At 40.8% G+C, this 13,484-nt stretch overlaps 1 protein-coding gene across 2 annotated transcripts; it reads right to left on the minus strand.

The window, feature by feature from the left end:
- Positions 1 to 1,491: 1,491 nt before the first annotated feature.
- LOC131243574 (uncharacterized) lies at positions 1,492 to 12,874 on the minus strand. 2 transcript variants are annotated; one of them, XM_058243033.1, is made up of 6 exons: positions 12,556 to 12,874; positions 8,291 to 8,376; positions 6,077 to 7,970; positions 5,928 to 5,974; positions 2,379 to 2,541; positions 1,492 to 2,286 (listed from the first exon to the last, which is right to left on the minus strand). In XM_058243033.1, the coding sequence occupies exons 1-6, from the start codon at positions 12,596 to 12,598 to the stop codon at positions 1,640 to 1,642; spliced, it is 2,880 nt and encodes a 959-aa protein (XP_058099016.1). In that variant the 5' UTR covers positions 12,599 to 12,874; the 3' UTR covers positions 1,492 to 1,639. The 2 variants fall into 2 exon arrangements, with proteins under 2 accessions (XP_058099016.1, XP_058099015.1); XM_058243032.1 differs by having other exon boundaries at positions 5,928 to 7,970.
- Between the last annotated feature and the right edge of the window lie 610 nt (positions 12,875 to 13,484).

Raw genomic sequence — 13,484 nt, forward strand, 5'->3', positions numbered from 1 at the left:
GTGGAAGAAGGCCCTGGATCAACCACACATTGCAGACTTTGAAAGGATAGTTACCATTGTCCTTGGGATTGGTTTTTGGGATGTTACCCCATCCAAAATAATGACCATCACATAGATGGGGATGTCACCTTTCACGATGACCCAAAAAAGAAAAATGCATTCCAAGTGATTTCAATGTAAGCAGACATGTTACTGCTAAAAATAACCTCGAAAAACGAAATTTTATTTTCAAGTAATATTTATTAAGGGCGTGTTTGGCCGCGCGGTATATCATGATAAATGAGTCTACTTTGGTGCAAATTTTCTTGATATTGCATGAAATTTGATGCAACCAAACACGCCCAAAGCAATAAATAATAAAATAATAAAAATCTATAGAAGGAGATTAGCAGCCAAGGTATTCCAAAATGGTTAACTGTTACGCACTAGGGGGTCGTAATGGCCGTTATGGAAAAAAAAAAAAAAAAACCCCATAATAGTCCCGTAACAGCCATGTAACAGTCCGTTACAGGGCTTAATAGTTTTTCTCTTCTTCTTCTTCTTCTTCTTTTGTTTTTTTTTTATATATATATATATATATATATATACATATATATAAGAAAGGCCACATGCGTTATGGCCCATATCATAATAATAACAGAACAATAATGGCAGTGGCAGTTACAACCACTATTACCTTGTTAGCAACCCCACTTTAAGACGCTAGAGAAAACATGAGAAAACCCCAACAAAATCCTACAGTCACAAAGAACATACCAGCAAAGCAATTCCCATTCTCAATACTATTCTCTCCTCATCTTTTGGACACTGATCGATGGTCATGCTTTATTATCTGATGGCCAGCAAATATCTTTACATCCAAGTGCACCCTTAACATAAACTACATATATTAATCAGTGCTACTTGAGATCAATCACATACTATAGCCAAAAATGGGCGAGAATGCAATATGAACTGCAATCTAGACAGTCACTTGATTGCTATAAGGATAGCAGATGGTAGACAAGAAGAGATTTAAAACAGATTCAGAGGGTAGAAATTCAACTGACCTTTTGAGCTTGCTGCCCTTCGCTGTTTCTTGTGCTATGTGCTCTCTTACACTACTAGCTGTGACAATGAAACTGAAATGCATACCTTGGGTTTATCTACTACTGTTGGAAAACATCTTGCATCCATCACCATCAAAAATCCATAGAGCAGCAATTTTGAAGGATTTTCACCAAAACCTTCTCACATAGATTAGTATTGCCAAAAACTACAAAACCATTATGTTGAGGATTTTTGTCAGATTAATCTTTTGTATTAAATGCCACTATGAAAATAAGAGATCAATCTTTACATGGAAACACCTTTAAATAATAAAAGGTAATGTACAAAATTTTTGACGGGGTTTTGGCTTTCCAGTCCCAAATTTTCTGTCCCAGTTTCACTTTTGAGAGTACTAAGAATGCACCACCACTAAATAGCAGCAAGTAAAAAGTATAAACAAAATTGAGGTGGCAATTTGTTGAGAATACTATTTTATTTCCGGATGACATTGAAGCTTTCGATCTTTTATTTCCTTGTAAACTGATCATTGGTTTCATACAAGATGCGAGTATATCTATCCATTTCTGAAAATTCAATTTTCTTGATCTCTTTACATATCTCCACAAGATGAGAGCACAGGGACAAATTCTCCCAACAGCTCATCCATCAAGAGCCTCTCTATTTCTCTACCTATTCTATCAACTTCGTCTCCTAACTCCGACCACCCCACCAATGGCACAGGGAAATCCCCTCTCCCTCCCTTCTCACACCTAACCAGCAACTGCCACACCTCTCCTGCAAGCGCTTCACCTCCCCATGCAAACCTCATCCTTCTACTTTTTGGTTTTACCCATGGGAGCAAGTCCCTGACTTGCCTAACAATCTCCACCAATGCTGAATTTATACGGTCAAACAAGAGCCTCCTTTCTGATCGTGGCCATGCCTCCTGCTTGCCATATTTCTCCTCCAGCTTCTCAAACACATCTGGGCCCAATGGGAATACTGGTGAGTACCATGTTTGGAAATGCATTTCATGGTCAGCACCATGAAAACCTGAGTAAATAAGCATATCCAGTAGGAAGGAGAAGTCTCTATTCTCCTCATCTCTAGACATTTCAGAGAATTCTCCCTTGTCTCCTGGAAGACCAGTGTATCCTTCTCCATTGTCATTATCACTCAAGATAATGATCTCTGATGCTTGCAAGGACGTCTCCTCGACTGATTCCAACTTGAGAAGTTGAAGCTGCATCCTGAGTCCTGGACGAAAGGGAATGCAGAGGACATAAAATGCATATGTTAGGCAAAATTACAGGAAATGGTGTGTATGTAAACTATGGGTATTCGCTGACCATGGAGATCTGCACTGATGTCTTCAAAGCATTTAGAACTGGCTGCTTCTACTTCAAACAAAGAAACAGGATTGTGATGTCCAGTTTCTTTGGAGCTTTGAGAAAGATCTGATTCTCTTACATGGCAATGAGACTCCACCCGAGGGTGCTCCAGGGACATTTCCTGGAACATTACCAGATTCCTGAGGAGAAAGTATACTACAGCTATGCAATAGTCTCAGCATGCCTCTCAACTTCAACTTTGATGATAGCAAATTATATGAAGGGTTTGGCTAATGTCCCAAGCATTTGCAATGTACCGAAAATTTTTAAATGACTCATGGGATGCCCAAACATCAATTGGGACGGTTCATTCAATAGTACCATTGGGAGCAAACCATGGTGCAAGAATCACATGGTTTTGTGAGGCAAATTTGTGGCCAATTTGTTACAACCAACTGTTTTTAGAGCCACATATCACATGGTTAGAATCATCAAATGGAAATCATAAGCAATACAAAGTGGGATCTACCGGACAGATGGTTCAAGATGATGAATGGACCTATTTTATTTATCCGCCCAATCTTGATTGTCCATTTTCCATACTATTGATCCGATGCTTAGGATCATCCTATTGGCATGATTTTTGCACTATGGGTCATCCCTAGTTGTACGAAAGAATTGACAATTCAAATGACAAGGGTGTCCCACATGTCATTCAAAAGTCTACTAACCTTAAATCTTACTGATATAAAACCAAGATATTTAAAACTGAAAATCAAGAACCAAAACCATAAGTCAAAGAAGGAAACATGAATGGCAGAGGAAGGCCCCAAGAAGCTTCCATAGCAGTTTTTTTAGAAGAAATATTTAGTCAAGAAGTCTACTGATAACCCATAAAAATCACGAAGAGAAAAACAGAAGAACAGCTTCTCTTGGTCCAGTTAGAGCATAAAATGCACAACTTTCTTTTGTGAAATCCACCTACTATGACTTTGCAATAACATCAAGTAGAGAAGACAAGGTGCATCCTTGTGCACGGTGCATGCATTGGGATTTCTATGATGCAACAAAATGACAAATAGTAATGATCTAGTGTGCTGTGTGTATGGAAACCTTCCCATGCACATATAGTTAGATTTGGAATCATCGGCATTCACATCACCTATTTGGGCCGTCTATTAGATCCAGCCCAATCACCTTCTGGCTGATGTGCAAAAATCAAAGAGATAGAATGCTCCTAAACCTCTGTTACGGAACCTATCATCCGTAAATGATATTTTCCATTCTTTTTTCATGCCACGGACTGGATGATTTGGATCATCCAGCCAGATTGATTTACGAAGGCAGCCTATGACGAGTTGGCAGTACCGGATGGATGGTCCAGATTGGTGATGTGGATGCCAACGAGTCTAAATGCAACTATGTGCACAGGAAAGTTCTGATAACTTCATCTACTAGATCATTTCACTGTGACAAATATGTTATTGCACTGATTCACACAAGCATGCAACTCTAAGGTGCTGCGGAGAAGAATCCCATTAGGCGACTCTTTGTTCTATGTTCTAAACATTAGCGTAAATAAATGCTTCTCAGGTACTGACATGGACCAGATTGAACTCATCCAAATTAAGGAATATTGAGGATAATGGAGAATTAGCAATATAAATTTATCTTGATCAGTTGAAGTAGCAGCTATAGAGCAAGTGGGAAACTAGAAGTATGAGAAATTAACAATCAAACTATTTACAGAGATAAAACAACAAAATCATTGTACAAAATAGGATTAATATATAACAACCTACGTTTGAAATTTTCGTTATTTAAACAAAAACATGAAAAAGAGAGGAGGGGTCTTTGAAGTTCAAACTCACTCTTAAGCAAAACAGGATTAGCAACAATAAACATTCTGATAACAACAAGAGCACACCCACTCTCAAAGTCAACAAACACCACCTGAACCTGGTAATACTACCTGACAGGCAGGAGGAATCATGATTCATGAGCAAGGTTGACTACACAAAAGAACAGAAATACAAAATGAGAACCGACTGTGACCTCTCAAACCCAAGTCAGTATTCTCAAATAGAACTACAACATGGATGCATATGTCAGTGTTAGATACACACATGGTGAATCAAACACAAGAACAAGGGAAAACCGTACGTGGAAATGTTAAAATTGATACAATTTTATATGCTTTTATGCTTTATATAAAAGTGCGAATTCAGGCACACCACATATTTTCAAGATAAATATCAGAAAATGAGCTTTGCTAAGCGCATATGTAGAGTTGGGCATCGAGTCGAGTCGGACCGAGTTAGAGCTGGCCCGACTTGACCCGGTTTTTGAAATAGACCTAACCCGAACTTGACCTGACTCGGTACTGAGTCCGGCATGCCTGACCCAATCCGAGTTTGGGTTTGGCTTGGACTAACTCAGACCGAGTCCGACCCAGTCACAGGTACCGAGTCGCATCGAGTCAGCACCAAGTTGGGTCGAGTGCAGCGGGTATCCACGGGTTGAAATCACAACTCAGAACCTAAGTGCACCTGTTGGAATTGCAGCCTCTCCATCAGCTACACGGCATCTCAGATCTGAAACGTCAAATTTGGGTTTTTTTTTTTTATGTACGAGTCGGGTTCGAATCGAGTCGAGTCAATACTGAGTTGGATTTCGGGTCGAGTCGAGTCGAGTTACTGGGTGACCCGTACTCGACTCGGTTTGAGTTCGCATTGGACGAAGTCTACTCGGTTTGAATCGACTCACCCTCTCAGTTCGGGTCAAGTCATGTCTGAATGAGTCGGCTGAGTCGAGTCTGCCGAGTCGAGACGTCCTGTGCCCAGCTCTACGCACATGCATGCCTAATAAAGCTCATGAACACACCACATATATGCTAGAACGGTACATAGGTGGGAGATCCAATCCATCCAAGTTGGTCCAACCGCGTCGATCTTTTCCCAAAAGTAGATCTAATCCACTCAGTATGTGGGCCCCACTGTTGGAAACAAGTGGATAGGTATAGTTTAGAAAACTTCAGCCAAGTTTTTCAAAGCCGTAAATTTGTTTTAGTAACTGTGGCCCACCTGATGAGTGGATCAACCTGATTCTTGGACTCGGGCATCAGTATAGTGCTGCTCTTCTGATGGATGGATTTGATCTCGGACCTATTGTACCATGTTGGCACATGTGTCAGGTGTAGATGAGCTTCATTGCACAAGTGAGTGCGCACAGCAAAGCTCTCGGAAAAAAAAAAAATCAGATGAACATGCACATATAATGTGAGAAAGAAACTGAAACACAACTTGAAGGTAACTTGTGTTTTCCATGAAAAGTGTCTACCCATGTCAAGTGAGGCATTTTTTGGAAAAAGAAGCGTATGTGTTCCAGGGGTGCTGTTTATTCCTAAAAGAAAATAGAAGAGAATTAAGAAACAGAAACAAAATCAACACAAGTTCATTGGAGCATTAGGGAACAGGAATCACGATCTTATCTCTACTGGAATGAAAAGTGCTAAGAAGCATGCCACCACCAAATATTCAAATATCACCCGAGAAATAGAAAACAAACCTTTAAATTCAAAACATTCTGATCACAAGCTGCAGAGACTATATCTTTCGCTAGTTTGATACAAGTGGCTGGTTCCTGTAGCTGGTTTTCATGGGCATTGAAAGGAATTTTCACCACCTCTTTTTCAGCAACTGTGGTAGAGTCAGCAATCTGCTTTGCATCATCACTATCACCAACACATGGTTCAGGAGCCATGACCTTGGGTTCGAACTCATAGCTTTCCTCAAGTCTGTTCTTCAGTTCATCAGAACTCACACGTATGTCGGGTATAGTGGGCTTATTCTCTATGCACGCTCTGGGAAAAGATCGTCTTTTCTTACTGCTAAATTTTATTTTTCGAGGGGATGAACTTTCTTTTTGGTTGATAATGTTCTCCTTAGAAGGTTTGCCAGGACCCAGATCGATTGCCTCCTCTTTCAGCACAAAACTGCCATCTCTGCCAAGAGCTCCTTGTCTGATGCTCCGTTTTGGACTTCGGCAAACAGAATTTGAAGCTGGTAGAGAGTTAGACCGTCGTAAATTTGTAGGGCATGCATTCTTGCAGACATCCTTACTGCTAATACCCAAAGGACAATCCCATACTCTGAGCAGCTTGTTTCCAACAGATCCGTCACCGGATCCATCCTGACCAGTGATAGAATCCAAGATTGGCAGCCTGATTTCTCTATCGGGTAGTGCAAGCATTTCACCCAAGGTACTTGAACCCCTGTTGGCCTGTCCACCCAAATCGTGAAACTTGTGAGTCCTCTTCCACCGCTCAGAGAGATGCTTCTTGGCCTCCTTGCTCACAGATGACTCGGTTGAATAAGATGGTGAGTGGATATACCTATTATTCAAGCCATAGAAGTGACTAGGTGTCCGTATCAATGCCTCAGAGTCACTTGCAGAACCATTTCCTGATTTACTATATGAGCTTTCATCCCCAGAATATCCTTTCAGTCCGATGGTTGTCACATTTATAGAGCCATTGCTGGTTACACACTGTCTCATTTTCTGAGTGACTTTCCTAGCAATTTCTCTCGAACCTTTAGTTCTATTCCTCACAAGTTCCACATTATTAACTGATTTCACCCGATGCCTTGATTCTGGAAACAACTGCCGGTTATCAGTTCGTTGGAATTCTCCATGCTTTCTATAGCCAAGATGAGAACTTGTTGAGGAGCTTGGCGATGAAATAACTTTGGCTGTGTTTTGTGCCTTTCCTCGACTCGGCTTTAGAACAACAATCCTTGTAGGGAGAGGGCTAGTGTCAGTCTTTCCTTCAAATGATGACTTCGACAAGTTAGGTGAAACATAAGCAGTGTGTTTGTGATGGCTGTCATGACAATCTCCATGTTCCTGAGGAGAGATTATCATATCCTTCTGCATCTGCATGTGTCCTTCCATCTTTCTCTCCAATTTCCCACTCATTCTGGTGTTTTCGTACTTAGTACCCTTTGATGCTTTTACAACAGTTCTGTGCCTAGATTGGGGAGTTGGAATGGCCTGAAGATCATTGAGAGGCTTTGTGAAGAAAGAATCAGGTTCTTGGAGAAATTTCAGGAAGAGATCTTTATTCGATTCTAGAGAAAAAACTTCAAATGAATCATGAAATTCCTTGGACTGCCAAATGTTTTCATCAGTCGAGAGGCATTTGGCATCCATAAACTTCGGCCTTATGAAAGCCATTTTTGGCTCACTGGGATTCTGGAACCCGATTCCCTTTTGAACCGGCCAGTTCTTGCGCATCTCAAGCTTCAATGTCTCCAGGACTTTCTTGAATTCTTGCTGCTCATTGTTATGTATCCAAAATGAACGGTCCTTGTGTGATGGAGATTTCCCTTGAGACCCTACTGATGCTGTTCTTCGCAAATAATTTTTAGGGATCTCTTTTGGCTGTTTGTCCTGCTGAGCTGGAATCGCATCAAGACCCATCAATCTTGCAATTACACTCGGTGAACGCGGTTTAAATTCCAGTTCTTTTGACATTTCATCAGCTAGTAGCATCTTCATGGATGTTCCACTGACACTCTTCGAAGAACTTTGATTCACTTCAAAGGCAGACTGGAAAACATGAAAACATGTCGCAACAATAGTAGTTGAAAGTAGAATCCAAAAGTATGTGAGAAAATAAGACTGAAAAACAGAACTGAAAATAGAACAAATAATTGGAAAGCTTGGGCCGGTTCAGAAGGACAGGCACGTGACGACCAGTTCTGCAATTTAAGCAGCACCCATCCACTGTGTCTGGGGTGGCAAGGAATAAAACAACACATGATTCCGTTTTCCAGTCTCAAAATCCCAGCAGGTCCCATTCTTATCCGTGTCTCCATAAGGCAAATCAAATCTCCTGATTTTCCAAGAAAGAGAAAAGGGCCACTTACCAAATTTTCCTTATTAGCACTACTAGATAAACTAGAATCCAGTCCCATATCCGATGTACGCATTCGCTTCTTAATTTGACTATTTACTGAAGAAAAAAAAAAAAAAAATCCTACAATATTAATATTAAAAAAGAATCATCATATACAGAAGTTCTAAACAAGAATATGAAGAAAAATCTTCAACACCGGAGAGTCCAACCAAACATAAGCATTCAAACACCATGCTTAACAAGGGAGTTTATATTTAATCTAAACATCGCATGGACAAAAAAGAAACTAGCAGTGTCATACTGGTAAGAAAGAAGATGCAAGTAGGGTCCAAATTGGGTCGGGCTCAACCCGAACCTGACTAGACCAACTGAAATTTTGGATGGGTTGGATTGTGTTGGGTTGAGATCAGATTGGGCTTGGGCTGGAAATTCTCAAACCAATCCATGTTCAATTTGGGTTTGCATTGAGGCCTCGGGCAAGCCGAACTGGAACCTATATTACGATATTGTAGTTTTTTAATAATTGTATTACATGTATAGTCACATATGGTCTAACTGAAGTTGTGGTCCTTGATAGGGTGGAATGGTATAAAAGGATTCATGTAGCTGACCCCAATTAGTTGGGATAAGGCTTGGATGACTTTGATTATGAGTCACATGCATGTTTGACATCCACACTGCCAGTGAGGTGGCCCGTTCAATTTTAAGCCCTGGGGGCAAAAATCGGCCCATTCCTATTCTCAGGTGGGCCACACCACATGAAAACTCTCCAATGGTCTTTATTTCAACAAACAAGTGTCCACTAATCTGAGGTTAAGATCGTTCAAACAATCTGATTTTTGGGTTGTGACCAAGCGACAGTGGGTTCCACAGTATAGTCAGTTTAATTTTGAGTTAGCCTTGGCCATGTGGACAATTTCAATGTGCCTGTGGATCGACGAAATAAACTGCCTGAGTATCATTTAACTCCTCACCCAGGTTGTGATTGTGACTGAATTTCTCTCCACTCATAGAACACTGGCTTTATGAGCTACATAAAAGCCTAAGCCCTGTGGGACCAACCATGTTGTATATGCAAAAGTCCATACCATACATTAGGAGCTCTTCATTTAACTCCTCACCCAGCTTGAGATTGTGACTCAATTTCTCTCCAATCATAGAACACCTGTTTTACGATCTACATAAAAGCCTAATCCCTGTGGGACCAACCATTTGTATATGCAAAAATCCATTCCATACATCAGGAGCTCTTCTCAATGTTAGGCCCTCGTGAAAAAACTCAGCCAGATCCACATCTCAAGTGAGCCAAACCATAGGAAACAATGGGGATAGGATGAAAACTATAGGTTTGCATGGGGCGCCACGATGGCGTGTTCTCTCATGATACCCATCAATCAGGTGTAACTCACCAAGATTAATAGAAGATACAATAAACCAGCCTGATCCAAACTTAGGGGGTCCACACCGCATGGACTTAGGTTTTAGTAGCAATCTTAGGGGTTGTTTGGATGCTTGTAAAATCATTAAGTAGTAATCTAATTACAGGTAATCCGATTATAGGTATAAAGTGTTTACAGCTTGTCCTGTTTAGCTATAAGTTGTAATCTGATTACAGGTAAACAATTGTCTATGTTTGGATAACTTGAAATCTGTTAAAAGCAGGTCCATACTCATGCCTCAATGGTAGACTCACAAGAGTTTCAACACGAGGTCATGGGTTCAAGTACCCATTGTGGTGTGAGTGCGTGGGTGTGTGGGGCGTGAGTGTGTGTAAAAGAAAAAATGAAATCTATTTACAGCCTATAATTAGGCATTCACGTACGATAGAGCTTGCAATGATAAATCCTTTAAAAATAATCAAATGACGTATAAAATCTTCATTTAAGATAGATCATTGGAAAAAACCCAGCTCAGAAGTGGGCCCACTAATTCAAAATCCCTTTTATGATTAAAAAAAAAAACTATTGAATACAAATAATTAGGTAATTTAAGGCTTGAAATTATCTTAGCCATTGGATTTAAGAAGCCCTTTGTTTGATGAATAATGCTCGATCTATATAGAGGGAAATAATGGACCATGCTAGATCTAAGTCATTCATGAAAAACTCTTTATTGAAGGACAACCCTGATTTCATTTCCTTTCTTAAGCAACGAAACGTTTGTTTTTGGGGAGTGGATTAGGTGAGACCCCAGATCCACCGAGGTGGGTGGGACCCCTAAATGTGGGGCCTACTGTAATCTATGTGACTACATCCAAGCTGTCCATCCATATTGAATGCTCATTTTAGGCCATGATCCAAAAAATGAAGCAGTTCCAAATCCCAAATGGACCATGGTACAGGAAACAGTGGTGATTGACGATTAAAAACTTCTTGTGGGCCACAAAAGCTTTGGATCAAAATGATATTTGTGTGGACTCTTCATCTAGGTGTTTGTGACCTTATCAATAGGTTAGTTGGCAAATAAACATTCTGGTGGAATCCCTAAAGTTTTTATGGTGGGGATTCAATCATGACTGTTTCCTGTGGTGTGGTCCACCTAATATTTGAGTCAGCTTCACTTTTGGTATCATGCCCTAAAATGAGCTTTCAAAATGGTTAGACGGTGTGGATTTAAGGCACATACATCACCGTAAGCCACACAGTCAGGTATCCCACCCACCTTATGGATCCAAGGTCTCACCTAATCCGCTCCCTCGTTTCTAGTACCTCAGACACAACACCATCGTTTAAGGGATTTGACAGCATCCCAACGTATGAAAGGTTTCAACCCTAACAGAGAGAGAGAGAGAGAGAGAGAGAGAGAGAGAGAGAGAGAGAGAGAGAGAGAGCCTAGATCCACGGTATGTCTTCTTCTTCTTCTTTTTTCGTTTTGGGTCTTTGTAGTCATTGGAAGATGGATCCACAACTCTCCCTGGTTTGAGATTTTTCAAAAACAATAGTTGTCGCCTGAAATCCCTTTATCTGTAATCTGAAACATGACTTTTTCTCATGTTTCAGATTACAGCTTGTAATCTGTTTACAGGCAAACATACGCATCCAAAAGCCCCTTGTAATCTGATTACCTGTAAACAGATTCCCACATAATGACTTTACAGGCATCCAAACGACCCCCTAAGTTGTTACCACTGGCATGGCCCATCCGAGCTTCTCATCAGGCTGATATTTTCTTTGTACAGTTAACAAAAGGGTTCTCACCAGATGGACAAAGTGGATTTTACATATACGACATCATGAGCGTGGAATTGGGTGTTTTACGTGCTACATAAAACAGGCGTTGTAAACAATTCCGGACCCCCACTAATGAGGGTATTACGCTTACAATCTGGATTTCTCTCTGCTAATTTCTCTAAAAATAAAAATCATGATTATGACCAACTTAACCCGACCAACCCAAGATGGGTTAGGCTCACCCACAGGTTGAACCAGTATCGTCTCCGGTTGGGCTGCACCCCTAGACGCAAGTGAATCTTGAGAGACATAGATCTGCTCAAAACGGTGGCCTTTCAGTTTGGTTAGCCAATGAGGCATAAACACAGGGCCCACCTTCCAGGAATCCAGGTATTTCATACAATGGAGGCCCTGCTTCAGATGGGAGATGCCGTAAAAGAGACCCATCAAACAACAGACATACATCCAATCACACACAGCATATTTTTTATTTTTTATTTTTTATTTTTTATTTAAAAGTCAGTCCGCCTTTCAGGTGGCTGAGATTGTTTGCTGGAGGGCATTCCCAGCCCACCCATACATGTTGAGGCCACCACATGAACAGTCCCATTTGCTGGAAGTGGTCCCATTCAGAGTCTGAGACAGCATGTGGACCACTTCTAGCTACCCAGGTACTTCCTGTGGTCAGCCCCACTCTGGACAGGTGATGCTGAAAAAGAAGACAACCGACATCCATCCAATCGTACCAAGTCCACTAATCAGGCGGCAGAGATTGTTCCATGAAAGGCATTCCCAGCCCACCACCCATCCACAGTCGGCCCCCACATATTAGCTCCAAGGACTCCAAAACAGTAAAACACAGTACATAAATCTCACCAGAAACCCTAGAACTTGTAGAAACACAAGACATTGACACAGACAGAATTTTTCCCAAATGAAATCAAATCAATCAGAGGTTAGTTTCCAAACACTACTAGTAGAATCGAACAATATTTAACAAGAAAACAAAATCAAACCCTACAACCCCTAGAATTCAACATACAGCCTCATCAAAACACCAAAATCCAAAGGTGAAAAAATCATCATAAGAGCGATTTCCACCGACCTTCTCCGACCGATGATTTCTTCTTCTGTTGAAACCGATCCATGTCCGAGAAAGAAGAAAACGAGATCTCGAAAATCCCGTCTCCGATGTTTGGAGTGTAGATGAAGTGAATTACAAGAGTTTATAGCAGATTGCATCCCTAATTTCAGATCCTACATCTACTACAACAAATACTGGGTAAGGCCGATTGAAGGATCGGAGAGAGATCGGCATCAGGAACCCTACATTTTTTTTTAAGGCGTTTGGATGCGCAGATTGTAAATGCGAGGGAAACTTTCGAAACTGGTGGGTATGAATGTCCGTAAAACACGAACATCGCTGATGGACCAGAAACTCTACAACACTTGTTTCCACCTTGTTGTAATATGTAAAATCCTCTCCGTCTATCAGGTTCTAGGATCTATTTTAATATTACATTAAAAAATTCATTGAGATTCACAACTCATGTGGGTCACACCACAGGTAACAATGGACAGGAGATACCAACCATAGGTTTGTGTGTGGCCAACATGGTGTATCTCTTTCATCGAACCCATTAATCAGATGAAAAACATCAGTATGAATTTAAAATGATAAAAATTCAGTTGATCTAGTTATCATGTAGTCCACACCGTATAAAGTTATATGTTTTGGGAGAAGTTTTAATTTTTTAGCAAAGTTATGGGCCATAAGATTTTTTTTTTCGTTTAGATGATTTTTATGTACGGTTAAAATAATGGTTCTCACCTGATGGACGGAGTGGATTCACATATAAAATATTGACGCCACGTAGCTTGGATGTTCTACGCAGCTGTGTAAAACAGGTGTTGTGGACGATTCCGATCCGTTGCCGAATGCACCGCACGAAAGCTCCCTCGCCTCACACGGGTGAGCGACCCACATTGGTGAGTTGACGTCATCAAGTTCTGTGGGTCCCACCGTGAGATATG

The sequence above is a fragment of the Magnolia sinica genome, chromosome 4, assembly GCF_029962835.1.
Source record: "Magnolia sinica isolate HGM2019 chromosome 4, MsV1, whole genome shotgun sequence".
Taxonomy (NCBI): domain Eukaryota; kingdom Viridiplantae; phylum Streptophyta; class Magnoliopsida; order Magnoliales; family Magnoliaceae; genus Magnolia; species Magnolia sinica.